This window comes from Episyrphus balteatus, chromosome 1 (genome assembly GCF_945859705.1).
Source record: "Episyrphus balteatus chromosome 1, idEpiBalt1.1, whole genome shotgun sequence".
Classification (NCBI taxonomy): Eukaryota; Metazoa; Arthropoda; class Insecta; order Diptera; family Syrphidae; genus Episyrphus; species Episyrphus balteatus.
The window spans coordinates 123,144,499-123,170,910 of record NC_079134.1 but is presented as its reverse complement, the minus strand read 5'-3'; the positions used below and the strand labels follow the sequence as shown (position 1 = coordinate 123,170,910).

The window sequence follows — 26,412 nt, the reverse complement described above, 5'->3', positions numbered from 1 at the left end:
CACCCATCCACCCTCCACGAGGCTTAAAAGTATTTCAAGTATTTTCGAGTTTATCATACCCCTATTTTTACCAACCCATAGAAGACCGACCCATCAACCCGGGTATCCACACTAATTTAGTCATTCCTTTAATTACATCCCATTTCCTTAATTTCGCAATTCATTTCCATTTCATTTGGTTTTTGCTTACATTTAGTTTTTCGTTTTCTTTTTTTTTTGTCATTTCCTTTTATTTTTTTTTTTTGTAGGAAGTGTACATCCAATGGTTACAGTTACACCAAGCCCCATGGGTGGCCCCAATATATTTCAGTCTGCCGCCCGCCGTTCCATCGATTCTAGTCCATCACATTCACAACACACGCAGAGTCATTCGCAAATGTCACGTAACTCATCGAAAAAGAGCAACAATTCAGTTAATTGCAAAATAGACGGTAAGTCCTTTTTACCTCTTATACCTCAAACCTTATCTACTTCATTTATAGTTAACCCTTAACTATAGTGGTGGGTCCAGGGGACCCACATCAACTTTTAAAAAGTTAATAAAAACCGTTGAAAATGAATTTTCTCTTTTTTTTTTTTATTTTTTTATTTTTTTTTAAATTGTTATCTTTTGATGCTTAAAAACAAAATTTATAAAAAAATTCAATTTTGTATTTTATTTTATCATTTCAAAACACCACAAATTTTCACCACTATAGTTAAGGGTTAAATCATATCAACCAGTGGTGTATATAGATTTGTAGAGGTCCCTAATTCATAGTGGTGTACTTATAAATCGATTTATATAATACTTTTAGATTTATATTAGTTGATTATATTTAATAGTGATTTTAATTACATTAGTGGATTATTATTTGGTATAACATAAACATAAAATATTTGGTTACAAAATATTATATTATAAAAACAAACCCAGTACTAATTTTGACTTACTTTTTTTGCGAGGACACTATAGTATCAGATAGCCTTAAGTAAGGTGTTAAAATTGATGTAGCTAGCTATTATGAAAAATAAACTGAAAATGAAAAAAAAAAATTACAACTCTTAAATGGGTTATGGTCATAATCCCTAAAACCGAAATCCCGAAAACCCAAAATCCCGAATCCCCAAAACCTAGAATCCCGAAAATCCAAAATCCCGAAATGAAAAAACAAAATTACAACTCTAAAATGGGTTGGGGTCATAATCCCTAAAACCGAAATCCCGAAAACCAAAAATCCCAAAAACCCAAAAACCCCGAATGGAATCACGAAATCCCGAAAAATTACATAAAATGAAAAATTTTCGCAAATTTTTCATTTTATATAATATTTTGGGATTTCGATTTCGAAAAACAATCCTAAGTGTGAAATCAAATTTTTCTGGATTCTGGGTTTTCGGGATTCTGAATTTTCGGGATTCTGGGTTTTCTGGAATCAAAATTTCGGGATTGTGTACGTCTCCCCTCTAAAATAAGTGAGTAATTTAGTCTATTTTAGATCCCAAGAGCATATTCGAATAATCGAAAGCATTACATCGGTCAACAAAATTAAACTTTTTGTTTGATGAATAAACAAGACTATGGCTGAGTTCATTAACGTCTCAAAAATTTTGCATTAAACATTTTTCTGGTGCAAACATGATGCTTTGTAGGTAAGGTAGTATTTTCTTTCCATGCAAACAGTTGTGATGCAAAAGCAGTGATGCGTTTATGAATTCAGCCTATATCTACTTCTTTACGACGAGTTTTTGGTGTGCAGAATATCAAAATTATTCTATCAGCTTCCGGTTTAAAAATGTTACCGTTCAAAAATGCGGTTAAAAATAAATAAAAACAGTTCTTTTAGAAGCTGTTACAAAATGTGATGAAACAAGACCCTTCAATAAAGATTTACCTCTAAAACATTAAAAAAAAAAAAAAACTGAGGGTCTATATAGAGCAAGATCCCAGGGCCGCCAGACATTACTTATTTTCTCAAGAAAAAAATGTATGGAATTAAGTAGTGCTAGGACATACTATTAGTGAATGGATACTGGCTATCTTGTGCCGACGGCCATTTTACCACTAACAGGTGCTAAAGGTACGAAAAATACGTAGTTAGATTTCTTATTTTCTCAAGGCTGATTTTTATATATGATACTCAGGGAACTTATACATTAATTTTTGTAAGCTGCCAGACCCCTCGGATGGGCCTAACACCTTGCCAGACACGCATTTTAGTATACGGGAAAGTTAGATTTTGCTATATGGAGGTCTGGGAAAAAATGTATAACACATTTTGACTTCAGGACTCGAAAGAGTATCAAGACACAAGTCGAAAACCACATTTTGAACAATCGCATCTAGAGTCATTTGGCCGCCATTTTGTTTTTTTTTTTAATTTCAATTTTTCACATAACTCATGTATTTTTGAATCTACAGAAAAAAAAATGTATTGCAAACTTGAAGATAATTTAATTTACTACAATATATGTTAAATTACTTTTTTCGATTATACCTTCGGTTTAAGAGTTAGGGTGGTTTTTTTTTTTTTAAACCATATTTTAGTCATATCTCATTTATTTGAGCTTTTTTGAAAATTATCTTGAACTAAAAGTTGTAGATCTTTTTATTACCTTCAATTATTACATTAACGGTTTTTCGATTTGACAGTCCGTTTTTGATCTGTAGGAAAAAAACTTCAAAAAGGTTGCAATTTTTTAATATAGGAAAAATGGTCTAGTACAGAGTAATTTGCATTAGATATAACAACAACCTAGGCGTGTAGGTTGCACTCAAACAAGAACAAAATCGTATAACTAACACTGCCAGACCCATTCCGACAGCCATTTTTTTTGCCAGACTCCTTAAAGCTTTGGAAAAAATAGAAGCTTTACAAACATGCTCACGCTGCGCTGGCGCTGATACACATAGCGAGCATTTGTGCGTATCTGGCAAGGTGTCAGGCCCATCCGATGGTCTGGCAGCTTACAAACATTTATTGAATTAGTTCCCTGAGTATCATATATAAAAATGAAGCTTGAGAAAATAAGTAAAGTTAAACTATTTTTTCCAAAGCTTTAAGGTGTCTGGCAAAAAAAAATGGCTGTCGGAATGGGTCTGGCAGTGTTAGTTATACGATTTTGTTCTTGTCTGAGTGCAACCTACACGCCTAGGTTGTTGTTATATCTAATGCAAATTACTCTGTACTAGACCATTTTTCCTATATTAAAAAATTGCAACCTTTTTGAAGTTTTTTTCCTACAGATCAAAAACGGACTGTCAAATCGAAAAACCGTTAATGTAATAATTGAAGGTAATAAAAAGATCTACAACTTTTACTTCAAGTTAATTTTCAAAAAAGCTCAAATAAATGAGATATGACTAAAATATGGTTTCAAAAAAAAAACCACCCTAACTCTTAAACCGAAGGTATAATCGAAAAAAGTAATTTAACTATATTGTAGTAAATTAAATTATCTTCAAGTTTGCAATACATTTTTTTTCTGTAGATTCAAAAATACATGAGTTATGTGAAAAATTGAAATAAAAAAAAAAAAAAACAAAATGGCAGCCAAATGACTCTAGATGCGATTGTTCAAAATGTGGTTTTCGACTCGTGTCTTGATACTCTTTCGAGTCCTGAAGTCAAAATGTGTTATAAATTTTTTCCCAGACCTCCATATAGCAAAATCTAACTTTCCCGTATACTAAAATGCGTGTCTGGCAAGGTGTTAGGCCCATCCGACGGGTCTGGCAGCTTACAAAAATGAATGTATAAGTTCCCTGAGTATCATATATAAAAATCAGCCTTGAGAAAATAAGAAATCTAACTACGTATTTTTCGTACCTTTAGCACCTGTTAGTGGTAAAATGGCCGTCGGCACAAGATAGCCAGTATCCATTCACTAATAGTATGTCCTAGCACTACTTAATTCCATACATTTTTTTCTTGAGAAAATAAGTAATGTCTGGCGGCCCTGGGATCTTGGACTAATAGAATATTTCTAAATTCGGATTCCAGTTCAGCAAAACAAAACACTTTGAAAAAATGTTGTTTGGTTTATACTTATATTTTGGTTTAAGCGATTTTCTTTAAATATGATAATAAAAAGTTTTAAACAATTTTCAAAGCATTATTATATAGACGTTTTTTTTTACTTCTGATTGTCTTATTTTATTAATTCTACGCGAAAGCTTTCAAGTATTTTTAATAATATTAAGTCCAATTAAATATGGACTTAACCTTGGAATGAATGCAATAGACTAAATGTTTTTAAATATCTTAGTTTGAAAATTCTATAATCCCCCTCAAAATTCTAGATTCTAGGGTCTACAGTAGACTGGGCCAAAAAAATAAAATATTTTTTTTTTTTGAAAGTTACTTCGAAAATCTTGTTCAGGATGAAGAAAAAAAAATTTGGTGAAAATTGGAGCCGTTAAAAAAAATTTTAAGAGGTCTATCATCGGTGTTTTTTATTTTTATACATGATATGATGTTTTACAACAGAACTGCTAGACGATCAAAGTAAAAAAAATTTCTGTTCATTTTTTCTTATATTAAATTAAATTTCCTACAAAAAAGATCTGATTGAAAATTTTCGTCAGACGAGCCGTATTCGAGTAATTAAGCTTTTTAAATCGAAGTGTTTTTTCAATATGCCTGTTTCACTTTGGAATTTTGTGATGAGCAAATAAGTGAATAGAAAAATAAAACCTCGACAGATTCTTATAGGAAATTTAATTCTCTACAAAAAAGGTCTCGTAGTAATTTTCCCTAAATTGAGTTTTGAAGAAGTTATTCACGATTTAAATCGAGAAAAAAATTAAAAAATCAATTTTCAATTTCAAAATTTTCTAATTCACTGAAAATTCAATATTTTCAAATTAGCAAGATGTTTTCTTGTAGGGAATTAAACGTTCTATAAAAAGTTCCTCGGCATCAAATTAATTGCTTTAACCGTTTAGAAGATAATCGTATTCAAATCGCAAATGCATACTTGTCATAAGAAAACTATTGAAATCAGTGGGCATTGGTTTTGATACGAATATCTTCTTAACGGTTAAAGCAATTAATTTGCTGCCAGGGAACTTTTTATAGAACGTTTAATTCCCTACAAGAAAACATCTTGCTAATTTGAAAATATTGAATTTTCAGTGAATTAGAAAATTTTGAAATTGAAAATTGATTTTTTAATTTTTTTCTCGATTTAAATCGTGAATAACTTCTTCAAAACTCAATTTAGGGAAAATTACTACGAGACCTTTTTTGTAGAGAATTAAATTTCCTATAAGAATCTGTCGAGGTTTTATTTTTCTATTCACTTATTTGCTCATCACAAAATTCCAAAGTGAAACAGTCAAATTGAAAAAACACTTCGATTTAAAAAGCTTAATTACTCGAATACGGCTCGTCTGACGAAAATTTTCAATTAGATCTTTTTTGTAGGAAATTTAATTTTATATAAGAAAAAAAGAGTGTGTGTACATGTACACATGTACACGCGACTGAAGTTATACTTCTCATTCAGTATATGTAAATGAATTTCATTTGATATTTTTAATTTCTATTATTAAATTAATTAATCCACACTTCGTTTTTTACATTTTTATCAAGTGAACAATAAATTAATTCTTTCATCCTCCTTGCGTCCATGTAGTTTTCAATTTATTCTGTGAAATTTACTCATGTTGTGCGGTTCAGAACTTACGGTATATGCTTAACGAAAGTAAATGAATTGCGCATAAAATGTGCGATATGGTAATTTTATGATTCAGCACTAGTAGTAGCAATAGGGAATTTGCAGGGTTGCTACAAAGTTCAAAAGTGAGCTGAGCACAGCTCACAGCTCAGCTCAAATTTTGAGCTAGCTCACTTTTGAGCTATGTACCATAGCTCAGCTCATTTGAGCTGAGCTGAAAGTGAGCTGAGCTGATGGTTGAGCTGAGCTGTTGGGTGAGCTGAGCTGTCGGTGAGCTGAGCTGAGCTGTTAGGTGAGCTAAGGTAAAGTGAGCTGAGCTGAGCTGTGATGGGTGAGAGTATACATTGATTTTTATTTGGAAAGTATAATGAAATATGTTATTAATGTAATTATTTTAACACATGAATATTTTTATAAATAAAACAGATAATTTTTCGTGATCTTTTCTCTTGGTTTTTTTAATAGTAAATATATTTCTATTTTTTTAGTAAAATATTTCTTTTTTTATCATACAAAAAAATTCCGGTACAATCCGGTTTTTCGACTTTTTTCAAAATTCCGAGAAATTCGCGTTTGAAAGTTGGGGTAAAATTTTTTTTCGAAAAATCCCCGAATCTTTGAACGCTCCTGGAAGCTAAACCGCTTGAGAGTAACTTTTGGGAGTGATGCCAAATGATAGCTTGTGTCATGGGCCTACGCTTGGCACATTGTCAGATTTTTAAAAAATCGCCTTCCATGTTAAACCGCCACATCATGCCTATTTTTTCAGAATCGTGCCTATTTTTTTTTTACTTTTAAGTTCTCCCGGTTTGAGAACGCGTGGACCTACATCGATGAGAGTTGTACCAAAATGTAGGTTAGAGTCCCCGCTACCTTTTGGCAACAAAAATTTTATTTTCATTTTCTTCAAAATTCCGCTATATAGGCGTTGGAACGCTTTGATCTAGAGACAGGGGAGTGGTGCCATATGAAAGCTTATATTCTCAGCTACCCGATAGTGGTATAATCCGGTTTTTCGATTTTTTCAAAATTCTGAGAAAATCGCGTTTGAAAGTTGGGGTACAATTTTTTTTCCGAAAAATCCCCGAATCTTTCAATGCTCCTGGAAGCTATACCGCTTGAGAGCAATTTTTGGGAGTGATGCCAAATGATAGCTTGTGTCATGGGCCTACGCTTTGCACATTGTCAGGTTTTTAAAAAATCTTCTTCCATGTTAAACCGCCACATCATGCCTATTTTTTCAGAATCGTGCCTATTTTTTTTGTTACTTTTAAGTTCTCCCGGTTTGAGAACGCGTGGACCTACAGGGATGAGAGTTGTACCCAAATGTAGTTTAGAGTCCCCGCTACCTTTTGGCATCAAAAAATTTTCTTTCATTTTCTTCAAAGTTCCGAGATATAGGCGTTGGAAGTTGGGGCGCTCACTTTCAGCTCAGCTCAAATGAGCTAAGCTATGGTACCTAGCTCAAATTTGAGCTGAGCTGTGAGCTGAGCTAAAATGTGAGCTTTTTGCAACCCTGGCAACTTGCCACATGGAAATTTACACATGCAACTTTCCACATGCAGCTTGCCACATGCAACTTGCCACACGCAACTTGCCACATACAACTTGCCACATGCAACTTGCCACATGAAACATGTAACTTGACACGTGTTGTGTGTCTTATGTTTGCCGTACTGCTTCGTACTGCATTTTTAAATACTAAAGTACTGCCTACTCTAAAGGTGAAACGACAGCCCTGCTACCCAGGGTGATCGCGTCATAATCCCTTTGACATTCTTGTCAAAAAGTAAATTTTCATACCCACCCTCCCATAAGAAGTATAACTTCAAAAATGAAATTTTTTTTACTTTGATCGTCTAGCAGTTCTGTTGTAAAACATCATATCATGTATAAAAATAAAAAACACCGATGATAGACCTCTTAAAATTTTTTTTAACGGCTCCAATTTTCACCAAATTTTTTTTTCTTCATCCTGAACAAGATTTTCGAAGTAACTTTCAAAAAAAAAAATATTTTATTTTTTTGGCCCAGTCTAGTCTACAGGTTGCTATTTTTAAGCTCCCACTGGGAGGTGCAGGCATTGAATAATTACAAATAGAAGTGGACACCCAGGGAAACTTCCGCTGTAAAATTGTAGTCGCTAGTATCGTGCGTTGAATTAAAAAAGCAAATCCAACAATCCAAAAGCAAAGCCAACAATCCAAAAGCAAATCCAGCAACCCAAAATCAAATCCTAAACAGCTTATAGATATGGATAAAAGTTTTCCTATTTCAAAAAGTGGAGATAGCCTAGAGGATAAGGTGCATGCCTGTTAAGTTTACCTGCCCAGGTTCGAATCTGACGGGAGATTGAGATTGTTTTTTTTTTTTTTACATTACTAGAATAAAAATTAATTAAATTTCTCAAAAAAAATCTCCGCAAAAAAAAAAAAGTTTCAAATTTTACCGGTATTCGAACCTAGGCGAGTAGGAGTAAAAGGCATCGGCCTTGTTCTCTAGACTAATACGACTTTTCAAAATACGAAAACTTATTTCAATATAAGCTCTTTGAAATGTATAATAATAATTATTAATTTTTTTATGAAGGTTTAAAAAAATTATTAGTTAAGACTCAACTCGAAAATACATGACAGTTGAGGCGCAAACCTGTAGTTCATCTATCTTCCGGTACTCTTATAGTCGCATGAGTAATCTGCGGTGTCACTTCTATTTGTAATTATTCAATGGTGCAGGTCATTTATTTAAAAAAAAATGGGGGAAATAGTTTGGATAGGTAGCCGGAAGTTTAGTTTAGGGAGGGAAAAAGAGGGGTTATGGCTTAGAATGTGCAGTTCTTACAAATTAAAAAACTCTGAATTTCGAAATTCTGTGCTCTAAAATTTTGTAAAGTATAGAAGCAAAACAGATTCACAGAATTTAAATACAGAATTTTAAAGTTGGGAACAAACAGTTTTACAAAATATGCTATGAAATGTGAAAACAAAGGACGTTAAAAATTTAAAATAAATTTCATTACTTACATATTGCTGTTTTTTTTTTTTTATTTTTAGCGGTATTTTTTTAGCAATAAAGCATGGTAATCTATCAGTAAATAGTAAACCATCTTAAAGTTTAGATTTTTTAGGTGAATGTCTAAGGAGGAATTTTTACTTGAGAATTCCTCAGTTCTTACTTTTTTTTCTCGTTAATATGACAAAGAAGATTTTAAATACTTTCTAAATGGTAAATATCGTTAAATCGGGACAAATAGAAACATGAACCGATACCGAATTATTAAAAAAAATTAAATTTTAGATGACAGTTTACTCAAATCAGTCAAATTTCATTGTGACCTTGATTGAGAAGAAATTTTTTCTGAAGTCAAAATTTTGTTTCTATTGGGCACGTTCAGGAAATATTAGGGACTAAATATTTAGGCAACGTCATTTTCTGAACGGAAATTTGAGTAAATTGACTAAATTAGTTTGGATATGATGTTATTGTCAAATTTCGAAATTTAATTAAGACCGCATGGGGCAAATACCGAATTTAACTTTATTTTAATAAATAAATAATATTAATTATAACCGATAATGCACTTTTAACTCGTTTTTCACACAAATAAATTCAATTTTGCTAACGAAATTCTGTTATTAAAAACAATCAGCTGTCATGTTGACAAAAAAAACTTTCGTAGATTTTTAGGTAAAATTTTCTTGCCTAATTTTCCAGTTAGCTTTCCAATAAAATTACTTAAATTGGAAGGATTTTTTTTGACAGTTTACCAATCAGAGGCCGAGAAATTACCTAAATATTTAGTCCCTAACGTTTCTGAACCTGCCCATTGAACGAGTGCTTAAGTTGAGACAAATCTCAACTTTAGTAACGACTATGATTTTCTTTCATTTCAGAAACAGCATAAGTCCATTTTTCCCAAAAATTTTTTTTTTGAAATTTCTCATTTATGTATAGTTAGTCATTCATCTTCTGAAAAAAAAAATAAAGTTTTTCAGACCCCCCAAAATACGAAAACTGAAAGGAAAGGGTTCAAAATATATGGAAAGATTTCACCCGGTGCCAACATTTTTGACTGTTAAATACAAAACTTTTTACCAGTTTTAAATTATTTTGGCACGGACACCCTTTTTTACAAAGGTAAGGAATTACACTATCTATATCTATTAATTTTCTTAAAATTGAACTCAGGGTCCAAAAGTTATAGCCAGATTTCTTCGCTGTGGCAGCGTTTTTAACTGTTGAATACATTATTTTAGCGGCCATCATGAGACGCAATCCTTTAAATCATACATCAATAAAAAGGTAAAGATTTACTCTATCTACTGATATTCATTAAAAACAGAAGCAGGGTTCAAAAGTTATAGCTAGATAAAAACAAAAGTTTTACCAACAAAAAGTCGTTTATTTCAGAAACGACATAAGTCCAGCGACTTTAAAGGCTTAAAAACCCGCTAAGACTTGAAAAAAAGTTTGTATTTTTAAGGTTTTTAAATGCGTCTTTAGCTAGATTATAACTCGGCATACTCTTAATTTGAAGTGTTGTGGAGTTTTAACATAAAAAAAAAAAACAGTTTCTTGTTGCTCCTGAAAAGTTAGTGCTCATGGACTTATGCTGTTTCTGAAATAAACGATTCAATTATGTGCAAGTTCAACTTAATTGTTCAAAAAAGGATTTCAAAATTAAAATCCATCTTTGTGCATTTTTACTTGCGGAATTCATTTCTGGAATGCAAATCAAAAGTATTATCTCCAAATTAAATAAACTCTGTACCATGAGAGCTATGAGCTTATAAATAACGATTTTTCTGATGAAAGTTTTTCTAGAATCTTTTGAACTCAAGGAAAAGAATCAATATTGTTTGGCTGTACACTGGCCATAATCGAAGTTTTCCGAGGAATGTGGTTCTTTTTTTAGGGCTTTTGTTCGGAATGTTTAAGTGGTCAAAAGGATCAACGAAAGAAAGAATGGTCAGAATGCAGTGATTCAAATTTCTAGATTTTGAATCTTATAGTTACCTAAGAACATCAATAATATTGAGCTCTTAATTCCAAAACTCGTTAGAATACTTTTCTTTTGTCACCCAGGAAATCTCTGACATCTGATTGGTAAAGAAGAAGAAGAGTAAACCCATTTCATCGGATACATTGCTAAACAGTCGACTTTGCAAGGCTTTGCCTTTATACTATCCTGATGTCTGATCACTTCTTTAAGCACTATATTATTTAATTCTGGAGATAGTACCTACTTTGGATGGAACTTGTCGAAGAAAACGAAATGAAACGGTTGGGCATTTTATGTTTCAATTTTGCATTAAGTCCGCTTTTTTTGCCGTTCAAAGCCAAATTATTGCCAAATGCAATTCGTAGTCATGACAGCTCATGATGGCAAAAAAAGACATGCATGTCCTGACTAAACCAATAGCATTAGAAAAATGGTTTATACTTTTTTGAAAAGGGTGTTTAATATAGAATAAGAACCTCATCAAACATTTTTACACTAAGGCTATATTTAAAAAAATTGCCTCATAAATCTACATATACCTTTTTAAAATGAGAAAAAACTTTAACCTTCTTGGGGCGCCACACAGTGGGGAACCTTGTATGGGAGAGTGAAAAAAACTCTGTAAAATCTAAACTACTGGACCGTTTTTAATGAAATTTTCAGGAATAATAGGAAATAAAAAGATAAATCAACACCAGTAATTTCCGCCCACTGCCCCGCCTACTAAAGTAAAAAATGGCTATTTAAGTTGAAAAAAGTCGAAAACTAGTACTTTTGTATGAAATTTAACGAAGACAAGGTGACTTGCAGTAACCAAAATATGCTTTTCTGAAGGTTTTCGATGTTTTGAACTCGAATCCGAAGTCATAAAAAATTAATCAGCTCCTGTTTTTGAAATATTACCGTTAGAAAATGCAAAAAAAGTTTTTTCTTGACTATTTCTTACCTTGTTCTTTTATATAAGTAAAATTGTCTGAACATATTTAGTAACGGTTTATATAATAACCGATTTCCTTCTTTCAAGACCTGTTTAAATCTTTTCGATATTTTTTAATGCCTGAGATATCTTGAGTTGTTTGGCATGGTATATCTACCATATAAATTATACCGTCATTATCTCCTTTATGATATATAAAGCCGAACCCACTTACTACATTTTAAGATATCTCGGGAAATAAAAAAGATAACGAAAAGATTTAATTTTAGTCATACGTATCTTTATTTTAGTTTTTTTGTGCTCTGAGGGCCATTTGCTGAAACGAAACTTAAATAATTTAAGTTGAACATTAGCTCCTATTCTCTACTTTTTCCTCTGCGGAAACTACCACATAAGAGTTTATTTAGAATATAAATGCTTAAGTTTCGATTCAGCAAACGGCTGTGAATCTTATATTCGTAAACCCTAGAAAATTTTAAATAAATTACACAAAACGTTGAAAACCGTCCATTTTTTATGTATTTTTGAATTTTTTTTAATATGTAGGTATTTTCAAACTAACGTCAGATTTGAATTCATCGGATCAAAATACATATTAAAACGTATGATTTTTAAAAAAATCTTTCCATTTTTTATTATAATCTGCTTTTTTCGAAAATACGTTTTTCACATTTGCTTAGCTTCAAATTGCTCTAAAAAGTTTATTAGGACGAACAAGGATGAGATTTTTGGTGCCAAATGTTGCTGAGACTCAACACTATTACATGATATGAGTCCGCCCACAGAGGCAAACAGAGGAAGTAGTTAAAACAATTTTTGAACTCAAAATTCCGGAAAATTATAAGTATTCTTAAAATGATAAATCGAAAAATTTTTTTTTCCGCTAAACTTGTAACTGATATTGTTAAACTGTTTATTTTTAATATATTTACATAAAAATTTTTTTTGAAAAGTCAAAATTTAACTGATTTATTACCATTTGAAAAATACTCGTATTTACATCAGTTTTCATAATTTTTCAACTTTGAATACAAATTTATAAATCTAGAAATTTTTTTTGAAAGAAATGCTTTCGCATCCTGATTCTACAACATAATTACTGTAAGAAAAATTTCCAACATATAACAAAATCCAGCTTTCACACGAATGAATTTTTTTGTACTTTTTTCCCACTGTGCGCCATCTAGCGTCAAAATAAAAATCTGAAAAAATTAGGGGATTTTTGAAGTTATACTTCTTATGGGAGGGTGGGTATGACGCGATCGCCCTGGGTAGCAGGGCTGTCGTTTCACCTTTAGAGTAGGCAGTACTTTAGTATTTAAAAATGCAGTACGCCGCAGTACGGCAAACATAAAACACACAACACGTTGCAAGTAACATGTTTCATGTGGCAAGTTGCATGTGGCAAGTTGCATGTGGCAAGTTACATGTGGCAAGTGGTATGTGGCAAGTTGCATGTGGTAATTTTCATGTGGCAAGTTGCCAGGGTTGCAAAAAGCTCACATTTCAGCTCATCTCACAGCTCAGCTCAAATTGAGCTAGGTACCATGGCTTAGCTCATTTGAGCTGAGCTGGAAATGAGCTGAGCTGAAAGTGAGCGCCCCAACTTCCAACGCCTATATCTCGGAACTTTGAAGAAAATGAAAAAACCATCAGCTCAGCTCACTTTCAGCTCAGCTCACCTTCAGCTCAGCTCAAATGAGCTGAGCTATGGTACCTGCATAGCAACCCTGCAAGTTGCATATTGCTACTACTAGTGCTGAAGCACACACAATTCTCATAAAATCACCATACCGCACATTTTATGCGCAAGTCGTTTACTTTCGTTAAGCATATATCGTACGTTCTGAACCACACAACATGAGTAAATTTCACAGAATAAATTGAAAACTACATGGACGCAAGGAGGATGAAAGAATTAATTTATTTTTCACTTGATAAAGATGTAAAAAACGAAGTATGGATTACTTAATTTAATAATAGAAATTAAAAATATCAAATGAAATTCATTTACATAATACTGAATGAGAAGTATAACTTCAGTCGCGTGTACATGTGTACACACACTCTTTTTTTTATTATTAAGAAACAGTTTTTCCGCTTAGGAAATTGATTCCCGAAAAAAAAACCTAAATAACTATCGCTCTAGTGTATATAGCCTTTAAATTAACTGACACATTATAATGAGGGAGTTTCCAGTTTTGTTTCCTTTCAAAGGAGTGGTCTCTTGTTGGGTACACAGATTTGAAGATCTATTTTCAACTATTATTTTATTTATTTGTCAAACATGCTCTTGAATACTTATTAGTCGATATACAGGCTTTAAAAATATACCTTTAACTTCTGGTTTATATTCACATGTTGGACCGCTAAGAGAGATAAAGCGCCTACAAGTTATTTTTTGTATCTTCTTCAACCCTGCACAATCATGTCCTGTAATAAAATTTACAACTACCCACCCATCCGCATTTACACATATACATACACATACAAAATTGACACCCACTATTGAAACTCTTAATTCGATTGCGTGTCCTGTTACACAATTTTTTTATTCTTCTCTTTCCTATCGTCCTTTATATTGATACAAATTGATGGGTTTTTTCTCTTTGCAACCCCAATTTCATTGCCAGTTTTTTTTGTATTGAAATTTAGATGCGGGTTTTTTGGTGTAATCTTTTGTGGGTTTTTCTTTGGAATCGAAGGCGTTTAATCAAAATAAAATCGGATTATGGCCAAAATACTTATGATTCAAAGATAAAAAAACACCATAGTCAGCTCAGTAGGTATGTGTTCTTGTTCTTTACAGCTAACTATACTTTTGGCGAGATACAATTTTAGAAATTATGACCGGTTTTTGACCTTTTTGAGGTTTTCTGTCATCAGTTTTCTTAGATTCAAGCAGAGTTGAAATTCAAGACGTTTTTTTTCGATTCAGAAAGGATTATGTATTTTTATGGAACTGGGATCAAAAAGGTGCGTTATCTAATCATTAAAAAGGGTTTGTTTTACAGGAAGTGCTTATTTTTTTTGAGATTTGCACAAAAAATATGGAAATCGATATTTTGTTAGAAGGAAGGATTTCAGAGGTCAAACATTAAAAATTTTTACATTAACAGAAAAACTGCTTTAAATTAAAGTTAAAAATGCCCAAACAAAATCAAAGCTTTCGAAAATCATCATTATAATTAATTTTTTATGACAACTCTACTTAAAGGTTTATGATCATTAACTATTAATCAGATACGAGTGTTGGGGTATATCATCCTCTTGCTGAAGGAGATATCGATAAATGGCCATGGCGGGCTTAATGCAATAATATTTTTTATTAATTATAAGTTTTTTTTTTACAGGCCGGTTGGCATTCTTTTAACCGAGAGGGTTGTCGAATGTGATTAAAATTTAAATAAAATTTTGCTGCGTTAAGTGGATTTAATTTGTGCTTGTCGTAGCATGACAAAGGATGGCTATGATATGGGATCAATTTGAATTATTCATTAAAATTGAAAAATAAAGTCCAGAACAATAAAAAATAAAAGAAAACTGAGCTTGAATAATAAATAATTTTGAATACAAATTATATCCAAAAGGATGTGGTTATTCATCTATTTTAACAAAAGAACACCTATTATATCGTTTTTATTGTTATCTTCAATTTCAACAAAGAAAAATAATCAAAAGAGCCTTATAAATCTTTATCCATAGAATAAAACATAAAAGGTAGTTTTATTTTTAAAGAAAATCCAGAATTGAATAGACTGCTTTGAGAAGATAACAAGAAGAATAGAAATTAATCTTCCTAGTGGAAGATAATTTTTCATATAAGTACTCGTATATAAGTTGCTTGAGAGTTTAAATCCAAGCAGACAAGTATTTAACAAATAAGGCAAGTTTTTTTTTTGACCATAACTTCCAAGTTTTTTAGAAGGAAAATTAAACCACTCATATTACACTGGACAACAATTGTTTTGTTTTACTAAGTTTGATGAACTTTTCCAAAATTCAAAAATTTTCTATCTCTTAGCGTTTTCGAGATATTCAACAATCGATTTTTTTCTACAATTTAAGAACTTTGTATCACCCAAACTAAAGCTTCTAGAAAAAGGGCATACATAACACAGTATCAATAATTTAGTTTGGCTCTTGTTTTATCTATTGGACTTTATCCGTAAAAAAAGAAGACGTACTTTCAACGTGCAAAAGCAATTATAATGTTCTTATGATTATTTCTTTTCCTAATCATTTAAATGGCAAACCGAATGGTTTGTGGGTCACTTTGGCGTATGTGTAACATTATATATTCCATAAAAATACATGAACTTTTAATATAAAATTTCTATCGCTGACCAAAAATTTTTTTCTTATAATCATTTAAAAGTCCTAAAATGATTTATATAACGGTCTAACTGGATTAAAATCTCATTTTTGAATGCTTTATTTTCAGATATATGTATAATAAAACCGATAATAATACTTATAGGTATTGTGTTTAATTTTTACTTGCGATATAGGTACTATAGGGCAAGTTTAGGATTCGTAAAAAAAATCGAACTCGAGATAACAATTTTACATGACATTACGATGATGGAGAATGCCAAAAAAGTGGGTCCGGCAATTCTGTCTGTCTGTCTGTCTGTCTGTCTGTGTGTCTGTCTCTATCTGGAGCTGCAGCCTAAACGAGTGAAGTGATTTTCTTCAAACTTGGTAGTTAGCAGTTTTTGGTGATTCCCTAGAGGGGAAATTGAAATTTTTTTTTTATGACCAAAACTAACGGTACTTGCCATATAACGGAAATAGAAAAGTTATTTTTTTTCAAAAACGGCTCTAACGATTTTGATTTAAATTTTTGTGTGTAGTACTACACATAAGAGCCAACTTTTAAAATAAAAAAAATATTTTTTGTACCGTTGTTAATGGTACCTGTCATAGAACGGTTTTTTTCGTTTTTGAATATCTCGTACAACATTAACCCGATTTAAATGAAAATTTTTATACAAACGTGTGTAAGTAAAGATAATATTAAGAATTTAGAAAATTTTCAAAAAACACATTTTTGGATTTTTAAAAAATATTTCAAAATTTTTTTTTGAAAAATCAATTTTTTGAAAACGGATTTATGAAAAATTTTGAAATTTAGTTTTTATGTGTAAATTATTTATTTCTTCAAAATGGCATACCAACTTTTTTTTTGAAAAATGTTAAAAAATTTTTATACATAAAAAATTATTTTTTTAAAAAACGGCTCCTACAATTTTCGAATTTTTTTTTCTAAAAATACCTTTTTATACAAGAAATAAAATGGCCTATTTGTTTTTTTTTTTAAGATAATTTAAAATGGAGTTTTATTAATTATAAAAACAGATTTAAGTTTTTTATACTACTTATGAAATTTCTTCAAAATATCAAATTTTAAATTTCTTGAATAAAAAGCTTTAACATTATAGTTACTTTAGGCATAAGAGCAAGTACGTGCGACCCCAGTCGTGCAATTTATTGTGTTTATGCAATTGAATTAAACATTTATATTATTGTAATAGCAATACTTTTTGTTGATCTTTGATAAGCTATGAAAAGATTAAGGCCTAAATAGTAGAGTAACTAAAGCAAATTATTAGGGAACCCGGCCGAACAGCTCTGATTTTGACGATTTTTTTTTTTTTTCAAACATAGGTAATTAAAAATACTTTAAAGTCTATAGATTAAAAATTACCGACATTTAATATTGTTTTTTAAAATTAAAATTAAAATTTTTTTTAACAAAACCATTTTTTTTTGCTTAAATTTCATAAAACATAAAAAGCAAAAGATTCTATAGGTAATTTAAGGAAAAAAAAATATAAGGGAGTAAGGGACAATCTTTCATCGTTTAAGCGATAAATGCAATTTTCTCATAATCCGACTTCAAACACAAAAAAAATATTTTGAAAACAACGGCAACACCTACAATATTTTAAAAAACATTTTTAAAAAGCCAGAAGCGCATTCTTATCTCCTAAATTTAAATCCACTAAATTTAATCAAGAGTTTTTGAAAAAATGGTCCTCAAACTCAGAATTAAAAAAAAAAAAATGTTATAAAAAAAAGTTAAAAAGACTTTTTTACAAACTTTTTCTAATTAAATATGAATTTATTTTGAAAAATTTTTTCGCCATAAATTTCATCAGTTGAATTCCGAAGCAGAAAAGGTAATATATATCACACTTTTGAAAAAAAAAATTAAAAATCACTTCAATCTGTTTTTTTTTTATAAAAACTGAATTTTTGAATTGAAATAATTGATTTTCTCAAAGATTTTGGCAAATTAGAACTTTAAACTTTTGCTATTTAACTTTTAACAATAAGGGCTATTGAATGAATAAAAAATAACTTTATATTTAAATGTTGAAAAAAAAATAATTTAAATTTTTTTCAAAACTTTTATAAAAAAAGTTCTTCGAAAATGAAATACTTTTTAATTTTTTTCATAAACCGTAATACATATTGACATTTCCTTTTATAATTTCAAATCATAATAAATGTGGCCAAAAAAAATTTGAAAATAAATGCATTTTATATTACGAAAATGTTTTAAAAACGACATGTTAAAATTTTGTCAATAATTTTTTTTTTCAAAAATCTGAGTTCAATTACCATGTGTTTGAAGTCAATTAAGCTGTTCGGCCGGGTTCCCTAATATTGCCAATTTTTGAGCTTTAAAAAAGAAATAAATTAAAAAAATCTTTTGTTTATTATTTTAATAACAACAAAATGAATATTGAATAGACTTTGACTAGAAAAGAATCTCTATATTATAAAAAACAATTGGAAAAATATTGCAATTTGTGTAGCCTTTAACCAAAATAAACAAATATAAGAGTAATTTACGAGTAATTCAATGAAAAAATCATTTCACCTCCATACTGGTAAAATGCACTTTGGTCTAAAAATAGTTTGCCATCCAGTTGTTCAAACTAACTTATTCTTACATCGTCGCTTCGTAGAAACTAAATAATAGGTCAAAATAAATATTTAAACTGACTCAAAAAAAATTTTGAGCTTAGTTTGTGTCTCTATCAGTTCATCGAACCAAAATAAGTCCAAATAAACACTTAGGTACCTACCTTTTTATATTTTAGCTGACAATTTTTTCCTGTCTTCTTTTTGTAAGCTTTTCAATGTTGTTTATAATTATTATTATCGTCATCAACAGTCAAGTTATTTTGCTGCTCGTTGACAATTTACCATAATCCTCTTTATCCTTGTATCTTGAAAGCTGCTGCTTCCAAGTGCCACTGTCACTACTTTCATCAAAGAGAAAAAACAAAATCGGATAAAAATTTCATCCAAATTTAAAAAAAAAGTGAAAAAAAAAAGAAAATTAAAAAAAAAAATCCATTCCCTTTTGGTGTTGGCTGCCCATTGAAATATTTTCACTTGACATCCTTGTGCGCTGCTAAGGACATTCCACTTTTAATGATTTGACAACAATAAATACACTTCAGCACACACGCTTTTCTCATCGTGCGTCCTCGTCACTTCCGTTTTCAACGCCTTCGATGTTCCCACCGCACCGCCATTCACCGTGTTTGTGTAAGTGTGCCGATTTATATAATAATATCCTTTCGGAGCTTATGATGACATCGAAAATTATTGACGTTAAGAGGATCCCTCTACGCAAACAGTTAATCTTCTTTTCTCAAAACCAAAGGATGGCGAAGAGAAGGGGGCGCTTGTGCTCTCCTCCAGTAACGTAAAGCAGATGATGAACATTATAAATATCCATCTCCATCAGAAGCTTTACAACGTGGTTCGTGTTTTGAGGTTATCTTTTAAAAAACATTGTATCTGTTGTAGTTTTTGTTCGCACTAACAAAGAGTTAATGGCTATACTCACTCCTCTTTTCAATGATTTCATGATAGAAGAGATTCTTTTATTTTTTAACTTCTTGTATCTAAAGTGTAAGGGTTGTTCTTGTTAACACGTATACTCAGCCACTAACAACGGTTGAGTTACAGGAATTTTTCCTTATTTTTCTCTCAACTGCCAAAAAAAAAGAGAACTTTGATTTGCAATTAAAATAATGATTAATCAAGTGAGATTGAAAGTGTCAGCTGGGTGGATATTTTATTTGTGTAGTGAAGTTGATTTATTAGTTTTGTTTCAAGGAATTTAAAAAATAAAGGTAAACAAAGACGTGAACAACAAGGATATAAAGCAAGTATTTGTTTTAGGAGTTTTAATTTTTCAATAATAAGGATATAATTCATTAATCATGCAGCAAACATACACAGCATACAATAAGACGTAAATATTAAAATATAAGAATTTTAATCTTGTCGCGATTTTTAAAATTATTTTTGTAACTTCACAGCAGTCTACTAGCTATTTTCCGTAATTTCTGTATTGTAAATTTATTCCGTCTTTTGCCTTTCACTTTTCATCGCACTTTCTTCGATTTCTTGTATTGGTATTTTTTATTATCTGAGAAAGAGCTAGTGGTCTCATTTTCAGTGGATTTTATAAGGCATTAATTTGAATAGTTTTGAAACTAGCAAATAATTTTGCACACCTCTTATAAGAGGTTAAAACTTTTTCTAGCGGTTAGTTTGGATGAAGTCAAAACACAACCATTATTCTGAAAAGGTTGCCTTAGATTGCCTTGAATCAAATAAATATTTTTTTTTTAATTAAAGAAAAAAAAAATTGTTTAAATCATCCAAATTTGTGAAGGCTGTTTTTTGATATAATTTGCTTTAAGTGGGAAAAAATATAAACGCGGGACAAGTATAAACTTTTTTGACCCTTCGTTGGCACCCAAGGGCCATAGATGTGACAACGGAGAGTTTAGTAATAGAGTTGGGCACTTTAGCTCATTTGAGTGATCGATCACTTTAGTTCAAATCACGCTACTGAACTAGTTCTGAACTAGTTCATTTTAGTTCAATTTATTGTATTTGTTAGAATTAAAAAACAAAATTAGTTTGTACAAACTTTATCCAAGTTTATGTAAAATTGACGCATTCTACATAATAAAACAAATACACCCTAAAAATAACAGATATGTACATATTTTATTTTCTATAAAACTTCTTAATTTCGTTCATATACTTGTCGAACTTTCTGGTTCCTGACGAAAGTCCCGAAGAAGTACGTTTTGCTTTCATTAAATCAAAATCATAGTAATGCAAGGACCAAGATGCTACTTGTTTTTTGTTCTTGTTCAGAAATCAGAGTAAGTGGTGCTTGAAGAAGAAACGCTGATACTGGCACAAGCGACCTTTTGTTTTACATCTAAATCTTGAGGTAGAGCAGAAGAACTGATTTCGCTCAACAAAGAACTGGATGGAATTTCTTATGCACTTTGGTTTCTGTACCCCTTCTTTTAACGTCTGTCGGGTTAAAAGGGCGCTGTCGTCGTATAAGACAAGGAGAGAAGGACCAAATTTAAAAATTCCCTATACAGTTAGGGTAGAGGAACCAAATTTTGCATGAAGGTTTTCATATCTTTGTTTGGATATTCTATAACTTATGTCAAAAATCTAAAAAATCTCATCTCACGAAAATTGACAGACTTTTATGTTTTTGTACTTATGTTTTTGTACTTAGATCTAAAAAGGTACCCAGTTTTTTTTGCATGAAGGTTTTCATATCTTTGTTTGGATATTCTATAACTTATGTCAAAAATCTAAAAAATCTCATCTCACGAAAATTAACAGACTTTTATGTTTTTGTACTTAGATCTAAAAAGTACCCAGTCATGCATTTTATTTTGTTTGACTCGTAGGTAATTACAATTTTGTATCTTTATAAGCGGAACCTAATGATAATTATAATTCTGTATCGTAAAAAAATACAATTTCACAATAGAAAATCACGAAAAACTCTTAACCTCTAAATTTTGCTTTGGATACAATTCCAAGGATCATATTTTACATTCTATATTATTGTACTCAAATGCATTAAAAATTAATCCACGCATATCTGCCTCTTTATTTATATTTCTAGGCAAAAATCTTTTCATGACAAAACGAATGGTTTGTGGCGTATGAGTAACATTTTATTCCCTAAAAAAACTTTCTAGCACTGACCAAATATGTACATACTTAAATCAATTTTTTTCTTATAATCTTTTAAAAGTCCTTGATATATATAACTGTTCTTATTGGATTAAAAAGAGGTGCTAAAATCTCAGTTTTGGATCCTCTATTTTTAGATATATATTTAAAACCGAATTTCGATATTTAAAACCGTCTTTTGTAGTTCTGAATTACTCTTCAATGACTTGTTCAATTTCAGCAATTCTTTTACAAAAAAGATTATAATATCTTGGTTGAAGTCTTTTAAAGTTTTTTTCAACCGATTTTCCTAAAAAGTATATCGCTGGATTTGAAAATAAATAAATTTATTTGTTAAACCTTCAGATTCTTTGTTGTAGTACATGTATTAGTGGTTAGCAAGCAAATATATAACTAACACATGCACAAAACATTTATATTAATTCAAAACAGCATGTTCTATTTCAAGTCAAAGTTTAAAAATGGTGAAAAACTATTGTTTTTAAAAATTTTGAGTAAGGTTCGTTACCAAAATTGCATATCTTATCCGACGTTAAAAAGGTCTGAATGTTTATTTATTTTAATAGTTACATAATCAAAAATCAATTGAAAATTGACGACGCTAGAATTTTTGCAATTCGGTTACGTAAAAAAACAAAACTCGATGACTGACTAGTTTTACAGTTATATGCAATGTCTCCTTAGTTCATTAAGATATTTTAAAAAAAATTTCACCATTATTTTTGTTGTTAACAGGACTTGATGTAAGTTTTTCTACACACTCTTAAAGTAAAAGTTTAAACAAAAACAATCAAGTATTAAGCTTTCAAAACACAGACATTTTGTTTTCTTCTTCTTTATTGAAAATGAGGTCATTTTTTTCAACAAAAAAAATGTTTTAAACTGAAAAATTTAAACATATGTTGCTTCAAAATAAAATCCAATCTTAATTAAAACATAAAAACGTGCACTTTCACAAAATTTTATCAAAATGTTCAAGTTAAAACTATAAAAACAAAAAATCTAAATTTTTTTTTATTGCAATATTTTTGAGGTTATGTTAAAAACTGATCACAGTCGAGTAATAGGGATGGTACTTTCCATATAATAATAAGAACGCCTTTACCATTCCTATACTCATGTATATAATTAAATTAAAACCATTCTTATGTCATGGCGAAAACATTTTGGCACGTTAATCTCTTGCAGTGAAACACTGCACCTGACCAAATTAACTTAAAATTTCACTTCCCAAATGACTGATTTCATTTCTCATAAGACATTTTCCAATTTAAAAAAGTTCATTTTTTACTTTGCTGAATTTTTTTTTCTCTGAACTACAAAACTGTTTTTATATTTTTTTTTTCAGCTGACATAAAACTGCTCACTCGTAAAATGTCATTCTTTGATCCATTGTCACTGAAAGTAGCGCTGAAGGATGTGGTTTGCTACTTGTCGCTCTTGGAAGCTGGCCGACCGGAGGATAAACTTGAATGTAAGTCAAACACGAATATAAGTATATGTTTGTGTGTGTTTGCCTTCTCTTGAACGAAGCTCGAAAACATGTGCTCTATGCACACGTAGAACTATACTCGTACTGCTGGTATATATTATAGTTTGCATTGAGCGGCTAGTTTTCTTGCTTTTTACAGGAAAAGTTAAATGAATTTTCGCACTTCTCGTCCGCTCGGCACGGCTGGCACGTCCTTAGCAAGGATATGCTCTTCCGTGGCGTTGTGTGGTTTGGTGTGTCGATGGGTGGTGACCGTGTATACCTAGTCTTTTGTGATTGGGTTTTGAAATTTGTTTTGGATTTTCAATTTTTTTTTTTTTCTTTTCTTTTTCCTATTTTGTTCTGTTTTGCAGTTATGTTCCGATTGTACGACACGGATGGTAATGGTGTATTGGATACTGCGGAAATGGATGCCATTGTGAGCCAAATGATGTCCGTGGCAGAATATCTCGGATGGGATGTTAGTGAATTGAGACCGGTAAGTGTTCTGGCGAGTATTTATATATTTCCTGAATGGAAAGTTGTGTTGTATTATTTCTATATGGCTGCAGTCATATAGTAGAAGTTTCGAGTTTGGTTTTTCTTTTTCTATTGTTTCGATTGGACCAAAAAGAGTGTGCTTTCCACAAAATCAATTAAATTTTTTGTTTACATTTTGTTTGGCTTATAAAAGTTTTTCAATTTTATTTGCAAAAAGTGCAGGTTTTTAATTTTACACAGTCATATTTGTTATGAAACCTTGTAAATTGAGAGTTTTTAATCCAATGGTTGACATTAAGAGAATTTTTTTTTCTCAGTACATCTGCATTGGAAGGTAAAGTTTTTTATGCCTAAATTCCAATCTATAAAAGTTTTTCAGGATGCATAGTGAAAAAAAAAGTCCTTTACCCACTTGGCAAAAATGTTTTGTTGAAACTTCGTGATCAAAAGTCACATGCAAAGATTTTATTTCAAGGCCTGATTCACACGGAAATGGCTTATAGTGTTGATATTTTTTCGGTCCATATACAGGCTTTCAAATGTAGGAGGATACTAAAATAGATTGCAAGGCGTGAACACGAGTTGATGTGCAATCACAACGTTATTTCCATGACGCAAGTAGCGCGTAGAGTATTAAGTTTTTGCACATGTATAATACGTGACAATTTTGTATCGAAAAATAAGTATCATTTCTACTTGAATTGAACTGGTCACTTAATTTTGCCAATACATGTGTATGAAACTTCTTAGTGCAGTAAAATATTCTTTATAGACAAATTATTGTGCCATTACCTAGAAAGTTAATAATACCGAGCTTTCCAAAATGAAATTATTTTTCTTTCAGATTCTGAATTATTTTTTCAGTGCTGCATATGTATCTCATATGCAAAATAAAGTAGAAATCAATTCGTCTGATTCATTTTATTAAAAATTTAACTATTTTAATTAACCCTTAAGGTATCTTAGTAAAACAAAAAAAAGGTTACACATACACCACAGTGACCCACATAGTCGTTAAATGTAAAACAATAATACAAATCACTGACTTAGTAATAAAACAAGTTGACTAAGTTGCTAAGCATTCATCTAAAGCCAAAATTATGTAGTTGTTCAGTCGAAATTTTACTTGTGGTGTTCGTAAATACTCTCTTCCTGTTTTCAGAGTGGAAAAGTTGAAAAAATTCTAGCAGTGGTGGGAAAATTTAGGATTCATGTAAATATGATATATTAAAGGGGAATAATAAACTGTCAACAAAAAAATGCAGGAAAGTTGTGGGTGGGCGAAAAATTGGGGTGTGTGTCAAAAATCTTGCTTTTTTTAACGATTTCTGTGAAAAATAGACCTCATATCGAAAAAATAAAAATTAGTAGAAAATAATTATACCTAAAACATCTACCTACTCAGCATTTTTTTTTCTAACAAGAATATTGAGAAAAATGCAAACTTACAATTTTTTGTTTTTTATTTTTATCTTTTACAAAAGAATTTTGATTGTACCTATAAGAAAACTTAATAAAAACTTCTCACTTTTTTATGTTTTTTATTTTTGGATTTTTGATAGTCAGAAAAATACATATGTATACAAAATTTTTACATAGTTTCGGTTGCCTTGTTTAAGATTAAATCTTTTTATTTAAGACTATGTAGAAAAACTGTACTTTTATTTCAGAAAATATTGAGAAAAGTTGAAAAAAAAAAAAAAACAAAACAAAAAAAAACATTTTTTAAGAAGGATTTTTCCGTCACTTGAAGTACTTTAAATGAATTTTGGATTCCCAAATACCTACTGTTAATTTTGACCATAAGGAAAAAGTCAATTTTTAAATTTGAGAATCACAAAAAAATCTATTAACTACGCACGGATCTTGAAGCTGATCGCTTCAGTGATTTTGGCAGCAACTCGAAGTATAGAATTAACAGACACACACAAACAGAGGGGCCTAATGGCTAGAACCACTTTTTTCGCAGTTCAAAAAGTATTAAATTTATTCTATAAGATGACCATTTAAATGACCACTTTTGACTTTGATTCATAGTTTTCGAATGAAAAATCTGTTTTGAAAAATATTTTTTTCGATAAGCCTTTATAAAAACATCATTGGGCAACCTTCAATTTTTTGTTGTGCACTTCTGGAAATATTTTTGAAAAAAAATGTACCAAAAAGCAGTTTTTTGTGCAAAAATTATAATTAACAACTATGAAGGAATATTTTTGAATGAGTAAGAGTGATTTTAAAAGAAGGTCGTTTTAGATACGTAATTGTGTTCTTCAAAATAGTTAGTTTTAAAAATTCAAAAATAATAATATTAGTAGGAGAAGTCAAAAAAGTTTTAAATGGTGGTCAATAATGAATATACCCCCCTTAAATTAAAAAAAAAATTCGGCGGCACTGGTCTTTTTTTTCCAAATTTTTCAAAACAATTTTTTTAACTATTGGTGGTCAATTTTTGTCATTTAAAAATTAAGAAAAATTTGACTCTTTTTGTCATGTCGGATTGTTATCTCGAGTGTGGTTTCTTTTTCAAATCCTAAAATGTATATTTTCTAGGTGGATCTATTTCCATAGAAACAAAATTAAAAAAATAAAAAAACAACGTCAATAATTATTTTATTGTTATAAACCTCTCTTTATATTAAAGTTTCTTTAATCAAAAGCTTTTAAAAAACAAATTTTCAAACTGAGAACTTTGAAAACAAAATATTTTACCTACCTACAAAATTCAAAATTTTACGATACAAAATTAAAATTTTGTTTTTAATATTCAATACTGCTATTATTATA

General features: G+C 30.5%; 1 protein-coding gene across 3 annotated transcripts in view; it reads left to right on the top strand.

Annotated features, from left to right (window-relative positions):
* The window catches only part of LOC129917829 (diacylglycerol kinase 1), a 186,931-nt gene that overhangs the window by 109,205 nt on the left and 51,314 nt on the right, over positions 1-26,412 (top strand). For all 3 annotated transcript variants that reach the window (XM_055998006.1, XM_055998014.1, XM_055998021.1), the window contains 3 exons: positions 249-431; positions 23,005-23,130; positions 23,502-23,626. In XM_055998006.1, coding sequence (XP_055853981.1) covers positions 249-431; positions 23,005-23,130; positions 23,502-23,626 — 434 coding nt within the window. The remainder of the gene's footprint in view (positions 1-248; positions 432-23,004; positions 23,131-23,501; positions 23,627-26,412) is intronic.